This window comes from Triticum urartu, chromosome 7A, assembly GCF_056163025.1.
Source record: "Triticum urartu cultivar PI428250 chromosome 7A, HENAU_Tu73, whole genome shotgun sequence".
Lineage (NCBI taxonomy): Eukaryota > Viridiplantae > Streptophyta > Magnoliopsida > Poales > Poaceae > Triticum > Triticum urartu.
Genome location: NC_141879.1, coordinates 669,653,851 through 669,677,594, shown reverse-complemented (window position 1 = coordinate 669,677,594; position 23,744 = coordinate 669,653,851). Strand labels below are relative to the sequence as shown.

The 23,744-nt window shown below is 47.4% G+C and overlaps 1 protein-coding gene, 1 non-coding gene and 1 pseudogene across 3 annotated transcripts; 2 read left to right on the top strand and 1 right to left on the bottom strand.

Annotated features, from left to right (window-relative positions):
- Positions 1-20: 20 nt before the first annotated feature.
- On the bottom strand, positions 21-23,538 carry LOC125519304 (uncharacterized; annotated as a pseudogene). Its single transcript, XR_015610225.1, has 18 exons — positions 22,081-23,538; positions 20,456-20,749; positions 20,112-20,354; positions 19,884-20,016; positions 19,649-19,788; positions 18,936-19,567; positions 18,342-18,406; positions 18,135-18,236; positions 17,792-17,928; positions 17,241-17,296; positions 9,678-10,324; positions 9,385-9,575; positions 8,979-9,264; positions 3,575-3,684; positions 2,326-2,532; positions 1,629-2,055; positions 738-1,060; positions 21-640 (listed from the first exon to the last, which is right to left on the bottom strand). The product of XR_015610225.1 is annotated as an uncharacterized LOC125519304 (transcript).
- LOC125520087 (uncharacterized) lies at positions 3,736-7,878 on the top strand. The gene is made up of 5 exons (XR_015610226.1): positions 3,736-4,396; positions 4,528-5,434; positions 5,519-7,101; positions 7,194-7,268; positions 7,332-7,878. It is a non-coding gene; the product is annotated as an uncharacterized LOC125520087 (transcript).
- On the top strand, positions 15,813-17,226 carry LOC147961248 (uncharacterized). Its single transcript, XM_087534378.1, has one exon. The coding sequence runs from the start codon at positions 16,088-16,090 to the stop codon at positions 16,928-16,930; it is 843 nt and encodes a 280-aa protein (XP_087390504.1). The 5' UTR covers positions 15,813-16,087; the 3' UTR covers positions 16,931-17,226.
- Positions 23,539-23,744: the final 206 nt, after the last annotated feature.

The window sequence follows — 23,744 nt, the reverse complement described above, 5'->3', positions numbered from 1 at the left end:
TTTCATCAAGTATTAATTCCATACTAAATATGTAAGGTGATTACATGCACAAATACATATTTCAATAATTTCAAGTAATTTGAATATAATTGCAGGACTCATAATTCTAACATAGTCTACCGCATGTTTTTAACCTCGTAAAGTACCTCTTTATAAATTAAATACAGTAGAAAGCAGTGTTATATCATTAATTAAAAGGGGTACAATAGAGGGGTGGCTCATCAAGCCAAAACAAAGAGTTTTGAAGTTCCATATTGGAGTGATCATATTGCACCTTCGCAAACTCATTTTTCCGGGAATAAATGTCATGGAAAATTGCTGAAGCGATTCCAGGGGCCGAGCTAGAACCTCCAAGTTACCCGAACTGACTTCAATTATGATACCAAGGATTGAGCTAGGAGGAAGCCATATTTCACAGCCGTAGCCTCTGCTGATAGTACATCTTGAACCATATCAAGAACTTCATTGCATGCAGTTCCCTCCTTTATCACGAATTACATCCCACTTCATTTTCCTCACTCTAGCAGTCGGAGCAGCAGCCGACCTTTGAGGTCATTGCACGAATGGACAAAGCAGATTTCTCAGGTGTTTGCACCTTTTCACCATTGCATAGTCTACCGCACTTGATTCTTGTCAGAACCTGCATATAAGATTTTAAAAGGACATAAGAGTCCAAGATTAGATCAATATTATGATGCTCTTGTTTATTCAGTTGACCGAGAAAATTAGAGAGTTACCGATTATGCTCAACTCTGGCGGAAGCCAATCCCCTGATTTCTTTGGTTCTGCTCCTTCGTGTGCCATATTTTCCGTGGTTTTTCACTTCTAGCCAAATGTCTGATGGATTCTCCCACTCAACTTTTTCTCCTTTTTGATTTTCGGGCTCCCTCATGTGCCATATGTGGTTTTTCACTTCGAACTTAATATCTGCTGGATTGTCCTACCAAACTCTCTCTTATGTACCTTCTCATGATATATGGCTGGCGGAGAAAGTTCAAACGGAGGTACAGTTTAAATATGAAGACTTCTGAGCTTTCTGGAGATTTTTCAGTATTTCAAACTGCAAAAGGAAATATCATGGCAAAAACTTTTACAACTACGTACTATAGAAATACAGAGTATAGGCCATATCCATTTTATCATCATTGAGAAACTAGGAACTAACTGAGATATATATCACTGATCAAAGGCCAATATAATACGTGCACATACGTAGGCAAATAAGCAACAAAGACCCTATACAAGAGATTAATAGCATAACCAATACACAGCTCACATCTCGCAATGTGTTTCAATTTGAAATTTTGAGTGGCAATAAAACATCACCTTCCTAACATCCCATATTTTTTTCAGAATTTTTCAAAACTTTAAAATATGGTTTCCACGAAGTTTTCACCGAATGTTGGTTTCCGTATGATATTATCCCAATATCTACTCCCTGTCCCATAATAACATCTTAGAGGACTAAAACAGGGATATAATATCATATTCAATACAAGAGAGATAGCGCAATTTATAATTAGATGAGGGCTTTCGAATGTCAGACTAGTCAAGTTTTTGGCAAGCACCTAGTCACAACAGAGAAATTTATTACACTAGCAGAAAAAAATATCTCAAAATATTCCTACCCATGACATCTGCTGAAGCCTGCGAGATCTCTCAACATGATCTGTCTCGTGATTACGATGGACGCCATATGGTACTTCATTTTCAACCATGGAGTGCCTGTGTAGCCCATTCTCAGATATTATAGGTGATCTGTTCCGGGCTTGTGTGTCACTTGCTGAGAGACAAACTGGACATCCGTCTTGAAAATCCTTACTGGATGATTTGCTTTGTTCACACTCACAGTGAAGATGTGTTGCATGTCCACAACTGAACACTCGAACTGCTGAAACAGCACCTTCTTTGGAAAGTGAGAAGTTGTTCTTTGGAAAGTGAGAAGTTGCATACACAACAGACAAAAGTATGTGGAGCAAATCCATGGCAAACCCCTCTCTTTAATGAGCTCAAGGTATAGAACGAATCATCCTCGATAACTGACTTAGCTGTTTCCTGCAAACAAGCGAGGTATCGGAGGAGCTTGATTTTTACTATTAGAAAAAATACAGAAGAAAATAACCAAAAATGTGATGTTCTCATTGAATTTCGTCTGCGATATACTTATGAAGTAAATGGCAAAGGGATGAAATTCAATATGTACCAGTATTCTTTTTTGATGAAGATACATAGACAGCATTCTATCTATGACAAGTTTAAAATCACCAAATTCTTGACACCCATTGTCGGATAAAAGTTGACATAATTGCTGGTAGGGGTATATACCCAGCCATTGCCTCAATTATCTCTCCAACGAATTGTGAGAATACTCTCCGCAGAGTATTCGAACACCTTTGATAAGCTGAAATCCCCATCTGTTGTGAGAATCCTTTGCCTGTTCGATGTCCGTTTGTTGTTTCCTCCCGCTCAGACCAACAACGTTTTCCATTTACATCCTTGCTTCCATACAACTTTTTCAGTGGTTCTGAGAAACTGCATCAACAACATAACGGCATTACTTGACGCTATAGCCTATATGTTGATCACTGATAGATCTCAGCAAGCTAAAAGTATGAAAAATACTTTACACTACTTGAGAGCTATAGCCTATATGTTGATCACAGATTTCTAGATAGCATGTCATAAATCTAATGGATTAATTTATCATGGCATAATATTTCAAGAATTGCCTTTGCCCGCTGGATTCCTGTGTCTAAAATCTCAACCATGAAGAAAGGCATCGATTGCGATATTGCTACAGTTTCATTCACAGATAGATTAGTCTCTTTTCTTCAAGAACAAGCAACCACTGTTGCCTGTGATAGATTAGTCTTAGGGAGAGTGGTCAACACAGATTTGCATCAATCAACCCCCCACCTATGTGGTTTTAAATTTAACCTCCATACTTGGATCTGATCTTATACAAGTAATCATCTTTTAGTAGTATTTGACAATAAGCCTCCCTTGAGACAATTGAACACTATTAGTTCCCAAAATGGCATAAGATCAGCAGCCAGCACATTTTAGGATCATATCCCTAGCAACAATCCATAGAACTATATAAGGTACAAGTTGGGTGGGATCCAAATGTTCTTAATCATCCATGCGATCAGACTCACAAATATCAAACTGAACCACTGCAAACTACGTCATAACTGCATTAGTTAGAAGAGTTCCGGGAGAGTTAATCATCAGTTGAGTAAGGTTTAACTGATCCTATGTTATATTCTCATTTGTCCCCGCCCAGCTCCTGTGGCCTCTTACAAGGAGTCAAGGACCCCACCCAATGAGCAATAGAGATGGTACCTTTAGGTGTTGAACCGTACATATATTTGCAAAGCATGCCCATGCTGTATTACTAGTGAAGAGAACAATATCACATCTGCTAAATAACAAATCACTACTAACAGAAATCAGCAATGACTATCAAAATTCTAGTTATAGATCCAAATAATAGGACAAAGTGCCAATACAGTGCAGTGAGAGATGTCCCCCCTTGTAAGAAAGTGTATATGTATATCTTAGCAGAACTTACGAATCAAGCAGATGAAACCAAAGTAATTGAGACTTCTCTAGGTCTGAGTACTGTGAATTCCTTTGGCACAATCCAATGGAGGAACGTAACGCATCAAGCACCGGATGGGCCTTAATAGAATATCAAACATGTTACCAATTATGCAATAGATGATACAAATCTTGGTTAGTATTTCAATAGGTACGAGAAAAAGAACCTCGTTCGTTTTTAGAACAATGGCTGGTTGCTCAATTTCAGAGCTACCCTCTGAGGATATCTGAGAAAGGGTTAATTGGATCTATGCCACTACAATTTTCGTGAGTTGGAAATATGCCATTACTAAAGCTCAAGTTGGAAATATGCCACTACAACTTCCCCGTACATCTATCTATGCCATTTTCTCCAATACTCAGCCATATACTTCCCATATACGTGCGGATATACATCCATAGGGCCCCACATCCATACGTATCCAATTGACACACCCCCTCAGCTAGCACACACACATCTTATCCAATCTCCACCCCGACTCACGCACAGCAACCCTAGCGAGCGGCGGCTGGAGGCACGGGCGACGGCGGCTGGAGGCGCGGGCGACGCGCCGGGGCCCAAGGCGGCGGGAGGCGGGCGCCGCGGCTCACGGTTGTTCGCTCGCTCGCGCCGCTGGGCGCGACGCGGCGGGGCCCAAGGCGGCGGGAGGCGGGCGCCGCGGCCTGCGGCGACTGGAGCTGCGCGGCACGGCAGTGGCCCACGGCGGAGGGGAGCAGGCTCCCGGCTGTTGGCTCGCGCTGCTGCGGCTGCTGAAACATCCATGGAGTCGCCAACCCCCAAGTCGCCGTACGAGTGAGTTCCCGAGCCCCAACGTCACGCCTGAACCTCATGCCCCAACACCTTCTCTTATTGATTGAATTTTTTTCCATAGATTTTAATTGAAATAGCCTTTTACCTGTGCTATTTTTACCTGAAACTTGTAGGTTGGAGCCAACGAATATTTTTAGCTTAGACCTAGTTCTTCAAGGGTTTCTATTGAAGGAACTGAGCGGTAGGAAATCATATGTGAAAGGGAAAACAATTAGATGGAACGTAGACTCGGAGGATTTCACAATTGATGTGCTAATGGATGGCTTACGTGCTGAGCTCAGAGTTGGCAGGAATCAGAGTGTTACTGTGTGGTATTTTGACATGATAATGGCGCTAGACGTTAGACTAACTCATAAGGATCAACTTCATGTGATGTTTGACATGTACAGAGCAGAGAAGAAGCTTACATTGGCTGTTGTTGTGCTTGATAACTCTGATTCTGAAACTCCTGTACCCGTCGTTGACAATGTTGTTCATGTGCCTGAAGCAACTATTTCTGACAATGATGTGCTGCTGATGGATACGCAAGATTGTCCTTTACCATCTCATGCAAACACACCATTAAAGCAATCTGCACAAGTAGAGCCATCTGCCCAGAATGTAGAAACTGACCCATTTGACATGGTTGAGGAGTACGTAGGGGTAGATGATGAGTACATGTATATTGTTGAGCCATTTGCCCTTGTCCCAACAGCATCTGTTGAGCAGGGCAGCAACATTCAGGAGAAAGAGGATGATGGCGCTGATGTATTTGTGCACCACGAGGAGGAAGAAGTGGTTGATATTGATCCTGCAGGCTATACTGTGGTGCATGACATTGAGAACCCAGACATCAGGGTTGGGGCTCTCTTTCCTGACATTGTGACTTTCAGAAAAGCTATAAGGCAACGTGCTATTTTAGTTGGGTTTAAGTTGGCTAAAATCAAAACAGATAAAACTAGGTTCATTGCTGAGTGTGCACATGGGCCATGTCCATGGCGCATACATGCATCCACATTGCAAGATGGTAGAACAGTCATGGTATGGGTTGTCTAATGCTATTATTTATCTTATGTAGTTATTTTTTGTTGCATCTCATTTATGTAGTCCTTGTGATTTTTGCAGATAAAACCGCTTCCATTTGAGCACAACTGTCCAACTACAAAATTATCAATTTGCAAAATGGCTTCACAAGGATGGATTGCAGATAAGATTGGGGATTGGGTGAAGAAAAATCCTGGTGTTGGTGCAAAAGACGCCAAAGGGAAGTTGGAAGATGAGTTCAACATCAAGCTGAAATACAATAAGGCTTGGTACGGTATGAAGGTAGCCCTTGATCAAATCCATGGTAGTTATGAAGATTGTTTTCCATTGCTTTTTAACTGGAAAGCTGAGATAGAACATAAATGCCCAGGGAGTATTGTAGAGATAGAGCTCCTAAAAAATGGAGATAAATACCATTTTAACAGAATGTTTGTTGCATTCAAGCCTTGCATCGATGGTTTCTTAGCTGGTTGTAGGCCTTTTGTTGGTGTGGACTCAACAGCACTTTATGGCAAGTTTAAGGGCCAGTTAGCATCAGCAACTGCTGTAGATGGACACAACTGGCTATATTATGTAGCATTTGCTGTGTTTGATTCTGAAACCGATGAAAACTGGAAATGGTTCATGAAACAATTGCATAGAGCTATAGGTTCCCCACCTGGTCTTGTTATTTCTAGTGATGCATGCAAAGGATTAGAGACTGCCATTGACCTTGTCTTTCCTAATTGTGAAAACCGAGAGTGCATGAGGCACTTGTATGCAAATTTTATGAAGAAATTCCATGGTAAAGTGTACACAGATAATCTTTATCCAGCTGCACGGTCTTTCTCACATCGAAAGTTTATGCATCATATGAAGAAAATCCAGGATGCAAATCCAGCGGCTATTGAATATCTAGATATTCATCACAATAGGTTGTGGTATAGATGTGGTTTTGGAGAGGCCAGTAAGGTTGATTATTTGACAAACAACATATCCGAGAGTTTCAACAAGCAAATAAAAGACTTCAAAGGGCTCAATGTCCTGAACCTTTTTGACAAAATTAGGGAGATCATCACAGAGAAGTTCTATATTAGAGGACAAGTAAGTAAGCAGCTAAAGGGTAGGATTCTTCCTCATGTCATTAAGCAGCTAAATGCTCTCAGCAAAACCATTGGTCGAAACAAGATTCTTTGGACCAGTGAACATGAGGCAGAAGTCACGTTGTTGGATCTCAAATTTGTCAAAAGACACATTGTCAACTTGAAAGATAGAACATGTACTTGTAGAATTTGGCAAGTTTCAGGAAAGCCATGCATGCATGCACTGGCCTTCATTTGTAGCATCAATGGTGCTGAGATTCAAATATATGTGGATGATTACTATTCTGTGGATAAGTTCAAGGCAGCGTATGCTGGGAATATCCCTTCCATGACAGATAAGTCACAGTGGATCCAAGTGGATTTGGGTGTCAAGGTCCACCCTCCTTTGCAGCAAACAGTGGCTGGTAGGCCACGAGTTCAGAGAATTAGAGGATGGCTAGAGCCTGGAAGGAAAATAGTCAAGTGTAAGAGGTGTGGTGAACCTGGGCACATGCAGAAGACATGCAAGGTTCCTAATCCTGAATATATGGCGGTAGATGATGATATACCTATAGAGGATCCATCTACACCTACAAACAAAAGGTAATGCAACATCTGCTACAGCATAAGTATTTTCTGAATTTGTTTTCATGACTAATCTATCACAAAACTGATTTCTCTTGTTTGTACCGCAGGAAGAAATGTGGTGAAACAACGGCTACAACAGATGGTGATGCAACAGATGATGAAGTCCTTATTAATCTTATAAGGTAAATTACTGCACTTGTCTTAATCTATGATTTCTCAATCTAAAACACATGTTGTCAATGCAGGAAAAGGGCCAGAACAACTCCACAGAAGCCGAAGGCACCTGAAAAGGTCAATGCACCAGCCAAGAAGAAGACACCTGTGAAGATAGCTGCGGTAGAAGAGAAGACCAAGAAAAAGACTCCTGTGAAGAAAGCTACAACACAACAGAAAACCAAAAAGAAGACCCCGTGAAGAAAGTTGCATCACAAGAGAAAGCCAAGAAGAAGACATCTAAAGGGAAGAAAGTCAAGAAGAATGTTCCATTTGCGCCGGTTATACCTCCACCTCCACCTCCACCTCCAGAAGGGCAGCCTACAAATGGTGCAAAAAGAAGCCTTCTTTATTGGCTTGGTGGCTAGCGGCTGCCGAAATTAAGTCGTGCTTGTGAACCTGTTTATGTGAACCTATTTACTCTACTAAATCGTGCTTGTGAACCTATTTACTCAATTAAATCTTGCTTGTGAACCTGTTTATGAATCGATATGAATTGTGCTTGTTAATTTGTATTAAACTGAGCAGAAATGCTGTTGAAGTTTCTGGCCAGATTATTTGCATGTCAGTTTAAGGACCCATATGTGCACAGAAATGGCTCAGATTTGAACAGTAGGCTCATAATATTGTTCATGATTTTCTGTAATTTTTTCAGATTTTTCTGAGAAGTTCAATTTTTTGCCAAAATTTGAATTATTTGAACTTTTTGGCGCCGGGAAGTCCCAAACGTGCTGATGAAAGTTGGAAACAGGGGTAGTATGGTAAATACGTCAGTACAAACCAGAATACATGTATTATTTGAACCGTTATTGGTTTAAGTTGAGAAAATGGCATAGATAGATGTACGGGGAAGTTGTAGTGGCATATTTCCAACTTGAGCTTTTGTAATGGCATATTTCCAACTTACGAAAATTGTAGTGGCATAGATCCAATTAACCCTCTGAGAAAACGTATTCTCCACTGAAGTGATAAACTGGCTAGTTTTCTCATCTAGTCCAGCTAGAACAAGTGCCAGTGCACTCTGAGCATCACCAGCCCTCTCTTGCAGAAATGCAGCAGCATCTGTAACTCCATAATCTAGACATAACTGCAAACACCCTACCAATCTGTAGCTATCAAAAGTCTCCAGAAACTTCAGGACCGACCTTGGTTCATACTGACACAGAAGCTGTGCAACAAAAGTGTATTTGATTAACAAAAAAGGATGATGATCTCACATAACATGTGCTGCCACTAAAATACTTCAACCTAACAAATTACATAATGTTACTTCCGAGTTTTAGGTTATTCACTATTATTAGTAAAATCAATAATGCATCTCTTCACAAAATTGTCGAATAAAGAAACTGAAAAGTATTCATTTCATGAACAGCAGTTTAAAATATAATAAAATCGAATTGCAAAGCTCCAAAAAGTAAAAAGCAGCTGATGCTGGTGTCATATTTGCAAAGCACATACTGCCTCTTGATTCTATATAACGCTTATGGCAAATCACTGCGCTACCATTTGCCGATAGATTGTTCTCTCAGTGCAACTTTTTGTGCCAATATAGTGGTATAGCAGTCAAAGGCTCTACTACAGTCTACACTGATGGCTAAAGGCTCCACCCAAAGGTATATCATTATGCTTAAAAGGCTCCATATCAAATATAGTAATGTTGAATATCTCGATAAGCATACCTTCAGATAAGGTTCAAATAACTCATCAATCATAGAAACAAGATTGCAGTCAAACTTTGGGAAATTTGATAATCTCTGCAGATAATCTTCGAGTTCACCAGAGAAGTACAGGCGTTCAACAATTTCATTGCCAGTTAGTGCGCTGACGTCAAGTTTGCCTGACAAGTCTACTTCCATTGCAGTTTTCAAGAAAAGAAAGTGGCTGCGGCTGTGAGAAGGAAGCATTGACAATATTTGCTGGATCTGATTTTGAAAATGATCAAGGAACAAGACAAATGCGCACTCCCTAAAAAATGAAGTGACAGGAGAGAAATTGAGCATATTCAGTAAAAGACAAACCAGCAAGCAAAAAACTGAAGGGGGAGAATATATATATGCTAGTTAAAACATTAATCAGCAATCTCACCTGCTTAGATTGACTAGCTCGGCGAAACAAGATATTACTGTAGAACGAAACGACAAAGCTTCATCGCCTGCCAACTGAAATAACTTTTTATTGATGAAGATAAAAGCGTGGTATGGTTCCACTATATCCTTCATGTAACTATCCAAAGCAGACAAATTTTGATTTCTGGCTGCATATATCCTGCCACATGCCTGTATAGTAACAATAACATTTACAGTTATAGGCTGAAAGGCCTTTTTGAGCAGCAGTGCTATATTATAAAGGTGAATTTTTAAAGGTAAGTGGTGACAAACCTGATGAAAATGGGCATCTAAACAAAGATGCAACACATAATCATAATTCCAGTCAGTTTGAGGAACCACATTGAAGAGCTGAAGAACTTCTTTCTGAGTTGGCATCTTTTTATCATCATATGATGGAGTACTGGATGACGTGAGGTATTTAAGAATGTGCTTAAGAACTCTTTGAGATGACTTTGCCCTTTTATTGGAAATAAAAAAGGACACAAATTCAATTATATAACCAAAATCATTCACTGTAGGCCAAAGTTCTGATTCCTCTGACTCAGCAGTACCCACAACAATGGAATGGATTGCCTCATTTTCCAAACCAACAATATGAATGATGGTGTCGACTACACCTTGCAATAAGATATTTTGACTCTCTCTTTCAATATTGGTATCATCTTCATCCTTGGACACAGATGCATCAGGAGTACTAGAAGTAGATTCAAAATTCTCTTGTGCAAAAGCACACTTGACAACTTCCAGAGTAGCTTCCGTATCCATCCATAGTAGATAGCATATGTTTGGGCATTTTCCGGAAGAAGAACTGAAACCCTTAAATACTTCAGAAGTGTGCATTTTAGACTCTTCAAGCATGAATTGCAGAAGTTCTTTTCTCACTGAATGAAGCTGCGCTCGGGGAATTATTCCATGCCCTGCAAAAAGTAGATCATGCGATAACATATCATGGAATTGAATTGTCCTATAAGAGCACCCTATACAGCAAGTTCATTATTCCTGTTTCTGAACATAATCCTGCTGGAAGTAAGTATGCAGATGTGGTCTCGTCAAGCTGACACAACGATGGCTCCCCGCCTCCCTGCCTCTCCTAGCCCTCCCCGCCGCCTCCCACTAGCCCCGCTGCCGTCGAATCCCCGCCGGCGGCCCTCCTCCCCTCCCCCAACCCCTCCCCCTGCCATGGCTTCCGCCGGCGCCGACCCTGTCGAGCACCGGGAGACCCTCTCCGGCGACCGCTGGTTCAACACGGAGAGTGAGTCCTCGACGCGCTCGTACAGCGAGGTCGCCCGCACACCGCCGCCTCCTGCGGCGCCGCCAGCGCCCCCTGCCCCAAGGACTGCGGCACCCGCTCGACTCCCAGCCTCCGCCCGCCTCGGCCCCCGCTCTGAGGTCCACAGCATCTCTGGCAGCGTCCAGGTTGACGCGGAGGGCTACCAGCAGCCGCGCCGCCGGCATCGCCAGCGCCGTCCGCGCCAGCCGGTCGAGCCAAATCCTCCACAGATGCGCCGGCGCAGCCCGTCTCCGGAGGAAGTCGCGGGGCTCTGCTTCCGGTGCCTCGACCCTCGCCACCGGGTCCTGGACTGCACCAATGACATTCGATGCCGCTGGTGCCTCGAGTCAGGCCATGACTCGCGCTCCTGCGATTCGAGGCATCCCGTCGCCGTGGAGCATGCCCAGGCTGACCGCACGAGCCCTGCTGCCCGTGAGCGCCAGGCCGCACTCCCGCCACCGCCTCCCCCGGCCCCCGTCCCCACGGTGACCACGCCCGCACCGCGCGAGCCCGAGCCTGTGCGGGTGATCATGGCGCACTCGGTTGAGATGGAGGAGGCGGAGGCCGTTCTAAGCCGGGCGATGGTCGCCTCCGTCACCGGCAATAGGCCTCGGGTTTCTGCCGCCGAGGTCGCCGATGTGCTGATAAACACCTTCAAGCTCTGCGATGGCGACTTCACCGTGCATGCGCACCACCCCGAGGATTTTCTGATCCTATTCGGCTCCCACTCCACAAAGCGCCGCCTTGATGGAGACCACTTCATCAACTCGTCGCGGTTCTCGCTCTCCATCCGGCCCTGGAGCAAGCTCGCCCATGCTGGCTCCGGCGACTTCGAGTTCTGCGTCGAGCTGGAGCTTCGCGGCGTCCCTGCTCAAGCCTGGCATCTTTCCACGGCAGAGCACATCCTGGGAACCAGCTGCTGGATTGAGCGCCTCCACCCCAACACGCGTTCCCGAGAAGACCTGGCCACGTTCCGGCTGACGGCGCGCACGCACCACCCGAACACCATTCGCCGCACCGCCATCCTGGAAATCGTCGAGCAGATTCCGGCACGCCTGAGCTCCGATGCACCCACCATCCAGATCCTCACGTTCCTGATCGCAATCACGGTGGCGCGCGTCATGGCGCGTGGAGCCCCGCCCACCCACGCCCAGAACGGCCGTGGGCGTGACGGAGACGCTGCGCGCGAAGACAACAACAACCGCGCTCCCGGTCCTGGCCTGGGGCGGGCATGCCGCCGGGGCCGCAAGCGCCGGCGCACAGATGCGCCGCCTCTTGGCCGGGCGGACGGCATGGCCATGGACGACTCGCTCTGGCGGGCCAACGACCACGCTGTCCGCTCCGATGGGGTGACTGTGGCGCCCGCGTGGCCTACTCCGGCCGGCGAGAAAACCACGCCGTCCGTACGACACGATGGGCGTGGCATGACGCCATGGCCTCGTCAGCAAGGAGCCCACCCTCCTCGTCGCCATGCCAGAAAAGGAAAAGGTGGGGGGAGACAAAGGCAGGCTTTGCAAAGGGGCCCCATGGCCAAAGCTGTGGATAAGGGGGCAGCCGCCAGGACTGTGACGACAGCGCCAATTGGCAACGCCACTTTGGCTGCAACGGTTCCGGCCGGGGCCACTGGCCCGCTCCAAGCGCCGAGCACTGGCCCCTCACCCGCGGCGAACCCCCACGAGCTGGCTCGGGATTCAAACCAGATGGTGCGTGCTGCGCCCGAGAACGACTGCGAAGGGGCCACTTCTGGCTCGTCTGCGCGCGCTGCACCCGAGGTCGATCGCCAAGGGACCACCTCTGGCTTGTCAGCGCGCACTACACCCGAGGTCGATCGTGGAGGGGCCACTTCTGGCTCGCCTGGTCCCATGCATTGTCGGGATACGGATGCGGTGAGCGAGGTTCCCGACTCGCAGCCTGCGCAGCCCGGCCAGCCTGCTGCCTTGTCGGGGCAAAGCCGAGCCCTCGCCACGCCTGCACCTGTGGTGGATGAGGCCGCTGACCAGTCCTCCGGGCCCCACGCGCGCGCCATGGAGGGCGGGGAAAGCCCCGCTCGCGGCGCGAACATGCCCACCAGCCCGCTGCTGCCTGTGCCTGCACCCAACACGCAGGTGACGCTCTTACACAGGCCGCAAGCCCAACCCGAGACGCCAAGGCCCAATGCCCAGCCCACGCCGGATAGAGTCCTGCATGGCTCCGGCCGTGCCACGCCAGGGCGATTCGCCTCGCCCCCGATCACACTACGCAGGGCACGCAGCCGCGCCGCCGTGCCGAAGACCTGGACGCTGGGCGAATTCCTCGCAGCCGCCACCAAGCACGTCCAGGCTGCCCTGCCAACGCCCGGGAAGAGGCCGCACCGTCCACTAAACTTCGCCCCAAGACATGGCCGTTCAGCCGCGACTGCATCCCCACCGGCGGCTCCACCCACTGCGGAGAGGAGGGCCCAGGTGCAGATCCTGCGCACCCTCGGGATAGTTGGAACTAACCAGCGGATCACGGCCGCCAAGATGAAGGCGTACGACGATCTGTTCGCGGCTCCAATCCCGTGCTCGGTGCTCTCGGCCATTGCGACCCTGGTAGACCGCGACATCCCGGCGGACATGGCCGCTACGACAGCTCCAGTGGCACGCGCGGTAGCGGCCGGCTCGCCCTAGGCCGCACGAGCAGCAGACACCGTCGACCATGTGCACCCATGGATCACAACCTCAGGATCGCAGTCTGGAACGTCCGCTGCCTTAACACGCGAGCTCGACGCTCCGCTATCCGATCGCTGCTTGATACTACTGTGGCCTCCATTGTATGCCTACAAGAAACTAAAATGGCTTTGGTCTGCTCGTTCGTTGTCCTCGACACCCTTGGCTCAGAATTCGATGACTACACGTACCTACCGGCCCTGGGCACGCGGGGTGGCATACTGCTCGCGTGGAAGAGCAGGGCCGTGACCATCACGGATCCTATGTTCACCACGAACGCCATAACGGCCAAGGTGACCACGGCCACCGGCGCGCCGTGGTGGCTAACGGTGGTCTATGGCCCCCAAGAAGACGCTGACAAGGTCTCCTTCATGCAAGAACTACGAGAGATACGCATAGACTGCCCCGGGCCTTGGATGTTATGCGGTGACTTCAACTTAATTCTGCGCGACGACGACAAGAACAATGGCAACTTGTGCCGCCGCATGATGGGCAGATTTCGTCGCCTCGTCAACGACCTCGCGCTGAAGGAGATGTACCTCAATGGACGTCGATTCACTTGGTCCAACGAGCAGTCCCGGCCCACCCTCGTGCACCTGGATCGTGTGTTTTGCACATCGGACTGGGAAGACGCACACGGCGATTGCCACCTGCGCTGCCTTGCCTCTGTCGTCTCAGGCCACTGCCCCCTCCTCCTCGATTGCTCGCCCACGCACGCGGCGCACCGAAGCTTCCGCTTCGAGGACTTTTGGCTGCGGCTGGATGGGTTCCATGAAACGGTGGCCGCAGCCTGGGGATCGGTGCAAGATCCGGATCCTTTGGGCGCTCGGCTCTCCGCCTCCAGGCCACTGCCCGCAAGCTGACCAGCTGGAGCGCGAGGTCAAAAGGGAACATTCGCGACAAGATGGCCATATCCCGTGAGCTGATCTCGCGATTTGACAAGGCCCAGGAGGATCGGGTGCTCTCGCCCCCCGAGGACTGGTTGCGGAGGCAGCTGAAAATATCATACCTTGGGCTTGCGTCGTTGGAACGCACGATTGCGAGGCAGCGGGCACGCATCACCACACTCAAGGATGGAGACGCCAACACGACATTCTTCCATCAACAGTGCTCTTTCCGCTGGCAGAAGAACCACATCCACAGCCTCACCATGGCTGGACACGTGATCGCGGACCAGGAAGGGATGGCGCAGGCGGCTTTCTCTCATTTCGACGAGCTGCTGGGCTCGGCCCCCACCCGCGGTCACTCGCTGGATCTGTCGCAGCTCATTGAGCCTCGCGACCTGACTTGCCTCGATGCCCCATTCATCCCTGAGGAGATATGGGATGCCGTCAAAAGCCTCCCAGCACGCAAGGCGCTTGGGCCTGACGGATTTACAACCGAGTTCTTGCGGGCATGCTGGAGTATGGTCAAACAGGACTTCCTGGACATCTTCCATCAGCTCTTTCTGCTGCGCGGTCGCGGCTTCAGCAAACTTAACCAGGCCCTGTTGACCCTGCTCCCGAAGCGCGCCGATGCCTGTCAGCTCCGCGACTACCGGCCGATATGCCTGATACACCTCGTGGCCAAGATCTTCACAAAAGTACTCTCGCTTCGCCTTGCGCCAAGGTTGGGCGACCTGGTCAGCTGCAACCAGAATGCATTCATCCCAGGTCGGAGCCTCCACGACAATTTTGTCCTGGTCAGACAATCCATGAAGCTGTTGCACCAACTCGGGGCCCCTAGAGTCATGCTCAAACTTGACCTCACGTTGAGCCTTCGACTCCCTATCCTGGCCCTTCCTCTTCGAGGTGCTGGACCGGTACGGGTTCGGGCCTCGGTTCCGGGAGTGGCTTGCGATACTACTTTCGACCTCGAGCACCAGGATCATGCTGAACGGCGAGCCAGGGCCGCCGATTTGGCACTGATGCGGACTGCGACAGGGCGACCCCGTGTCGCCACAGCTCTTCGTGCTCGCCGTGGACACCCTCGGACTCCTCATCTGCCGCGCACACGAGTCCGGCATCCTGCAACAGCTGCACCCCCAACAAGCCATTCCGGCCATCTCCTTATACGCCGACGATGTGATGCTCTTCTGCCACGCCACACCGGGAGACATGGAGGCCATCAAGGGCATACTTACACTCTTCGGTGAAGCTAGCGGCCTCCAGGTGAACTACGCCAAGAGCTCGGCCACCATCCTTCATGGCGACCCCGACGCGGCCGCAGCGATTGCCCATGTCGGATGCAGGACGGCCAACCTGCCCATCACCTACCTCGGCATTCCGCTCACATTGCGCCGTCCCACGGCCGCCTAGCTCCAACCCCTCGTGGATTCGGTGGCAGCCAGGCTTCCAACTTGGAAAGCATGGCTCATGAATAAGGCTGGATGGCTCGCATTGGTCAAAGCGGTGCTTGAGGCATCCCGGTTCACCAACTGCTCGCCTTCGCCCCGCCCCCCCCCCCCCCCCAAGAAGATCCTGAGGCAGCTGGAGGAGATACAACGGGGCTTCCTATGGGCCGAACGTGCAACTGCCAATGGCGGGCACTGCCACGTCAACTGGCGCCATGTTTGCCGTCCACTGGAATATGGCGGCCTGGGGATACGGGACCTGGAGCGCGCTGGCCTGGCACTGCGGTTGCGATGGTTGTGGTACACTCGCACGGACGACAACCGCGCATGGCAAGGGCTTGACTTGCAGTTCACTACAGAGGAGCGCGCGTTGTTCTTTGCCTCCACCACCATGATCCTCGGTGACGGATTGACGACCCTGTTCTGGGACGACCGCTGGCTCCAGGGGCAATCCATCCGCGAGATCGCCCCTGCGCTTTACCAGTGCATACCCAAGCGGAGGCGCAAAGTGAGAACGGTGGCGGAGGCCCTAACAGGCAACGCTTGGGCACGAGACATCCAAGGAGTGCTTGGGATACATGAAATTGGGAAATACCTGAGGCTTTGGCAGGCCGTGCAGCGCATCACCCTCACAAATGCTCCTGGCCAAATGCTCTGGAGGTGGACGGCAAACGGCACTTACACGGCGCAGTCCTGCTACGCCGCGACCTTTCATGGATCCACGAGATGCCCCTCATGGAAGCTGACATGGAAGAGTTGGGCGCCACCCAGAGTCCGATTCTTCCATTGGCTGGCCAGCCAAGACCGGTGCTGGACAGCAGAACGGCTGGCCCGTCGCGGCCTGCAACACCACCCCAGATGCCTCCTCTGCGATCAAGAGCCGGAGACCATCCAGCACCTACTCCTGACCTGCCCTTTCGCGCAGCAAGCCTGGCACGCCACCCTGGACTGGACACGCATTCCAGCACAGCCACCACACAACGAACCCTCACTTACAGACTGGTGGCAGCGAACGAAGGGAGGGACACCGCATGCGCTGCGCAAAGGATTGCAGTCCATAGCCATGCTAGTCCCTTGGATGATCTGGAAGCAGCGCAATGAATGTGTTTTCGAAAACACACGGCCATCGATAGAAGCATTAGTGCATAGGATTAAGACGGAAGCCAAATGCTGGGCACAAGCCGGGGCAAAGGGGCTCAGGGTAGTCCTGTCCACGTCCTGGGACGTCCACTGACCGAGTACACAGTCTTTTGTAGCCCCAGCCTCCTAGGAGGATTGTAATATCCCTTCTCTTCAATGCAACGAAACGCAAAGCTCTTTGCGTTTTCTCAAAAAAAACTGACACAACACCAAGCATCTTATGGTAAATCTGAACTCTTAAATTTTAGAAAATCACAATTTAAGCATATAGTTTTACTAACACACTTCATAATTTGCAAGGTTCTAGGCCCACCAAAAGCCCAACAGCACAGGAAAAACATAGTAAACTCGCATAGAATTAATGAAATGGTAAAAAAGATACCGTGAATGGTAAATCTACTAACCTGGAGGAAATGCTAGGCCCTGGAAGCAATACTGCAGATAAACAAGCATTCTGTAGCTATTAAAGTGAAAATATGGTAAGAAACTTGCCTTCTATTAGCACTAGTATAATATTCTAAAAGAAATACCAATTGCATATACAGAACTACCCCACGAGCAATATCAAACCAAATCAAGCAACTCTAACCAAGTACTACTGTGGTTCTTGCCTACTTCCTTTGAAAGCATGGGAGCTTCCTTGCTTAGTATCAACATTTTTGTTCACGCTCATGCATGTCATAGAGAAATCCCAGAGAAAACATAAAGATGCATGTCGAATGAAGATTCATGTAAATTGCAATGATGGCCAAGTAACTAATGCTAAGAGAATTATCAAATTCTGATTAATCAATTTACGAGAACAGATATTCAATCAGGAACTTCAGAATAACATAAGTATGCTCAAATCACATATCAATAACTTGAGAACATAATGTGTACTATTATCTCATCTATGAGCAAGGTGATTATGTGCAAGTTTAATACAACTCCTTCTGGCAAGAGTATGACATACCAAGTAGCATCTTTTCTAGTAGCGTTCTGGATAACAGATAGAAGTTCCTCTAGAGGTGAACGGAAATCATTCAAGCCTTGGTTAAATAAATATATTAGAGCACCATATAACCCATGCTCACGACAGAGTCTGACTACCTGCATACAGAACAAGTACAGCAATATCATGTGGGTGCATAATTGTGAAACACACTAGTCCAAACGACAAAAATAGTACCAGAAGAAACTGAAAAAGATTTTTTTTTCTTGGACAATGAATGTAGACAATGAAACACCAAACATGTCTGAGAAAGATCTACAGATGTACTTCTTACACTAGTTGGATATACAAGTTTTATGTATACCTGATTAAAATCCAGTGATGAAATATCCATATGAAGAATGCATTGTTCGACTCGCTGCAACCATCCTTTGCCACTATAATGCTCTACTAGAGCTTGCATGATCTACAAATCAAACTGGCATAAATGTATAACTGTGTAAGTGTATATGTGGATTACATAATTTGCAAATTTATGTACTAACACTACAAAATCCTCAGTGGAACTCACCTCAGGTGGTAAAGAACCAAGCATATCTTTCAACATATATGGCTCTAGTACCTCCAGAAATATACCTGTTATTCATGTCATGTCAGCCTTTTTAAGTTATAGCAGCAATTTAATAACAGAAACATGTGTGTGCACAATCTTATCAGCAAACAGATAACTTGACATACGCAATACGTTTCTTATACTATTCCACATGAAAATATAAATGTAAATATCCTCTGAAATCTTCCTCAAAAAAGGCTGTGGAATCTTCAAAAGTGCAAGTAAACTCATTCCAAATTAAATAGAGTCAAAGCAACAGAAGGAAGGGAAAAAATGCCTGGCTACACAACTAGAACCCATTAAAGCAACCACCAAAAGAGATTTACAGAATGCCTGCAACTTAGAACAGAAAGAGGAAAACTGTCTTCCTTTGCATTCTTGTAGAGAAAAATTAAGGAGGAACACAGGATGTAACAACGAATGATCTAAAGAAAGTTGTTTTAAGCACGGAAAGGAGGACTGCGTCAACTTCAGGCATGAACAAAATAAAATCAGAGTTTAGCAAAATGGGAAGGTTGTAATTCTTATATGAGTTAATTAGAACAAGCCTACCTCCACTTTGAGCAGCAACAAACTTAGAGAAGACTGTATCAAACAGGATGTCATTCCGTCCAATGTGAACACAAAACTCGACTGCACCCTCCTACACGAGCATATTGTTCTTCTCTCTCTGTCAGCAGTGATCTATCGGCGTCTATCAGGCCATCTGCTGCTCCCCCTTTTCCAGTATGGTTTGACAATGCAATTGAAATATATTCAAAGACATAACCTATATATGACAGCAGCAACTCTACTAGATACGGCATTATGGCTTCCCTTATGGAATCAACTGTTCTCGGAAGATCAACAACACCCTGTGTGTGACCGTCATAAAGCTTCATTGCCATGTCCATTGCACCCATCCAATCACCAGCCCTCTTTAGTGCTTCAATCCACTCTTTCCATGGAAGAAGTGGCGAAACTGTAAGAAAGCTTGGGCCAAGAATATATACTGTAGCACCTCTTACTGCTACCGAGTTGTTAAAATGCCTCTCAGGGTTACCAAACCTGTTAGAAAAATGTGTATGGTACAGTATGCTGTCATCGAAGACCAAACCATCAAGAATAAAGATAGTCCTGCGAAGCTCACTGCCATCTTTTGAGAACAGGCAGAGCTGCCCTCTCAAGTTAAGGACAGCTAACATCTGGATGGGAAAAAAAGAGTAACTTGATTTTACAACTGGGAAAAGAACATAAACTAACCAAAAGGGGAGACTTTTGCATGCCTGATCATTTAACCAAGCAACACCAACGGCGGCACTATCATGATTCCAGTCCTTGTGTTTGATCACCTTTGATTTAACAAACTTTGCCACTTGCACTTGACGGTCCCAGACAAGCGCAAGCCAAGATACTGGCTCTTCATCTATATAATGTTGTCATCTTTAGCCCAAGAAACTACAATTTACCAATATAAGGAACTACCGATCATTGTCAATGTCTAAGGAGGTCTAATCTTACCAATTGGCGATGAATCACTCGAGGATGATGTGTATTTCCATGCAGCATAGGCAATTGACCCTTCTCGTGCTCCTTCTGGTCTAGAGAAGGTCTCAATATGGTCAACGTGGTCACTGTTGGTGCGGAGTCTAACCTAGCAGGAGAACCACAGAACATCATCAAGCAGTACAAGAGTTACCACAATTATGAGTTCACAGCATAACAGATAGTAAAATATATCACCCATACCACAAGAGCATGTTGATGCATAATGAACATGACTGTAACACCATCCTCCATTGGAGAAGAACCTTCATTGAAAAACTTCCGTCCAGAATCTACTCCAACTAAACCTCCCATCATGCTCCCAAGACCACCACTCGAGGAAGTTATTAGGTTGCCTTGCATAGATGAGTTGCCAGAACCAAAGGATTCATCCGCTAGAAGAGGGCAGGCTGAGAGCACGATTCCAGTATGTCCATCAAAAAGGCGCTGGCAAAGTGTAGTTAAGTTTTGTCAGAGCAGACATATATTTAACAGGGGATCGAGTGGGTTAATATGTGCACAATGGACAAAATGATGTTTCTACATACCTGGGTTCCCTTGACAGTCAAGCGATTAATGACAGGGATAATCAAGAATGTGTGCAGAAGAACAAGCCCTTTTGAATCACCAGTGATGGCTTTAGATTGGCAGATAAAACAAACATGCACTACAGCTCCTGTATGCCCACCATATATGACTTTTGCTGCAGTAGCCTTCTGTACATCCCAAATTGTCATATGACCATCACCATATCCTACTAGCAGAAGATCCCCTTGCGGGTTAAAGCACATGGCAGTCACTGGTGATTGAGTTTTCACACCTTGGTTCCAAAAGAACAACATCTGAAATTATAAAAGCAGTCTTTATAGACCGAAAAATCAAAGTGACATAGAATTCTCAGGACTTCAGAGCCACTAATCTAGGAAAGCTGTCCTCATTTCAAACCATAACAAGTATTACAGTTTTACTATTTTCCAGGGTTCATCCAAAAGATTTTTTGATAGCAACTGGTTACTGGCTTATAAGATTAATAGCTATATGTGCAGCGACTGAGTTATTATATGACTGGCAAACACATGAAATGTGCAGTAAGCACAAATCCAGAAGATACTTTTCGAGTTCATGCACTATCTTGGAAAAACAATAATTTTCGACGAGCAAGCAAGAGAAGAGAAAACAAGGGTCGATTGTGCATAGATTGAGGAACTGTAGAACAAAGAGTTAAAAATGCCTTGATGATTTGGGCGAGCTAAACATAAAAAAACAACAGTTTCTTCCGGTTCCTTGTCCTTAAAAGAACATAGAGATGTATCATAATCATCTTCAAGGCATTGGTTGTGCTTACTTAAATGTAATACAATCAAACAGCTTTTGCAATTGAAATTATGTTAAATCAATCGAATTTGGTGTAATTAGATTCTGGCACAAAAGGATGGTTGCTTTGAATATACGAATATTTGAGTACCGAGCCATTTAATAAAAATACCAAGGTAACCCTTCTCTTCTTTTGTTGCCATCAACTGCTAAAGACTATAAGTGGCCTCACTATGGAGGATGTGGTATTCCTTGGCCTACACTCCATTATGAGAACAAGGAATAGACCCCACAATTTTTTTAGTGTGTGCATAAACCCCACGGGGTCAACTTCTGGCAACACCATAAAATGTGCATATCTGACAGGGTTATGCATAAGTCCTGCTGGCAATACCAATGTACTGCATTCATTCAGATGAGTTTTTTTTATTCTGTGCTGCAAGCAGTGTTCTCTTCTTTATTCCCTATTATACAACCAGATGGATTGACGAAAATAACAAGCTATTATGCAGATTTATTCCAAGGGTTACTGTCACTGATGCATAGCACTGCAGCAATTGTAATTTCTGTCATGTTAATAGGGCTCAGATGCAAATGAGTCACTTTAGCAGATTCCTGGTGGGCACCTTCTAGTTTCTGCCCCATATCTAAGATTTTGTATGCTTTTAAAGTTCTACCTAAATGCTAAATGCCATGTTTGTATCGAAGTTTGGTATTCTAATGAATCATCTTCAAATCCATACCACATAATTAATACTGAAACATCTTGAAGTCCAACATCTGAAGCATACCAATAAACCATGTAGTATTTGACCAAACAGACAATATGCACAACATCACCAAGGAGGCAATGACTAACCTTTGCATCTGTATCATCAGCTTGATGGATGGAGTATTTGCTTGGGACAATGATAACAGATCCATTGGACATACCCGTCGCAATATAGCTCCTATGTACTGCTAAGACCTGAGGAGAGCCATGTTCCTGTCTAAAAGATGGAGAAGCCATGGCACGAGTTATCGGGTTGTCCACCTCGATCTACATGTAACCAATAGCTGGTTGGCCCTTCCCAATCCTCTCCAGGCGCATGGGTTGTGCCGCTGCTCCCTCCTCCCAGTGCTGCCCAAATGAGGCCTGCCTCTTCTCGAACTCCTCGGCCCGCTTCAACTGTTTCATTGGTGCCTTTCGCCTTTCCTCCGCATTTTCTTCAGCCATCCTGCTCATCTCCAACCTCTCTTCGACCACCCTATCGATGATCCCCTCAGATTCCGCTTGCTCTTCCAAATCAGTGTCAGAACATTCAACTTCAACCTCTAGCCCGTCCTCAGTCTTTTCATCGGACACTGACCCATCCTGATCCACAATCTCAACAGATTCCACCAAATTTCCATCTCTAATTTGCTCATCACTATTTTCCTGATCAACAAGCCCAATTTGACTCCCAAGTTGCTCCTGCACATCGAAATTCTCCGCGGCACCAGAATCGACATTGCCTCCGCCCACCGATTCTGAGGGCTTGGAATTCTCTTCAGTCCCCACTTCTCCGTGTTTTTTGTCCTCTTCCAATTCTTCAACCCCATCCCCGCCGACAGTTTCCACGGTCACCCTAGCAACCACTTCCTCACTGGCCTTGTCAGCTACTTCCTCTGCCTCGGAGGCTTGGTCGAGGAGCTTCTCGATGGGCGCGGAGGCGGTGCGCCGCGACCTAACTGCAGCGGCGTGCGGGGTGAGAACAGCACGGGACGCGGCGGCGGCGGCAGCGAGGGCGGCGCCGGGTTTGGGGCTGGGGCGGACACCCCGGAAGAGCGAGGGGAGCGGCCTCGACGAGGCGGCGGCGGCGTTGGAAAAGGTTCTCGGGGCGAGGGAGGAGAGCGTCGCCGACGGCGATGCGGATGTGGATCTCCGGGGGGACGCGGAAGGCGATGGCAGAGGAGATGGGGAAGGTTTAGCGGGCGGCGGTGGGGCTTTGATGCGGGTCAGAGCTTTGTGGTTGGTGCTGGGCGTACGGGTTGGCTCGTCGTCGGAGTCGGACGAGGACGAGGAGAGGAGGAGGAGCAGGTCGTCGACGGCGCGGCGGTGATCGGCGTCGGCGTCGGCGTCGGCGTCGGAGGAGGCGGGAGATGACGGGAGGAACGCCTCTAGGTCGAGCTCGTGGGGTGGAGGCGGTGGCTGGGACGCCATCGCCGGCGACGACGACGGCACGAGGGAGACGGTCGCCGTCTCGCCGAGGTGCGGTGGTGCCAGCTTGGGAGTTGAGAGATGTTTTTTTACTACGAGGAAAATTGACTATTTTTGGGGAGTATCAAGTTTATTGGAGTTTGATTATAAGTGTGCAAAGTTAATTACTCCTTCTGTAAAGAAATACTCTATAAGATTGTTTAATTTATATTTTTCTTTATAATGGGAGTATTTTATAAAACACTAACTAGAATTATATTTTTGTTTTTGCATGAGTAAATAGGAGGTCTGGCGTAGATTCATGTAGTCTCTCCTCGTGTGGCACCAGATATTTCAAATCTATT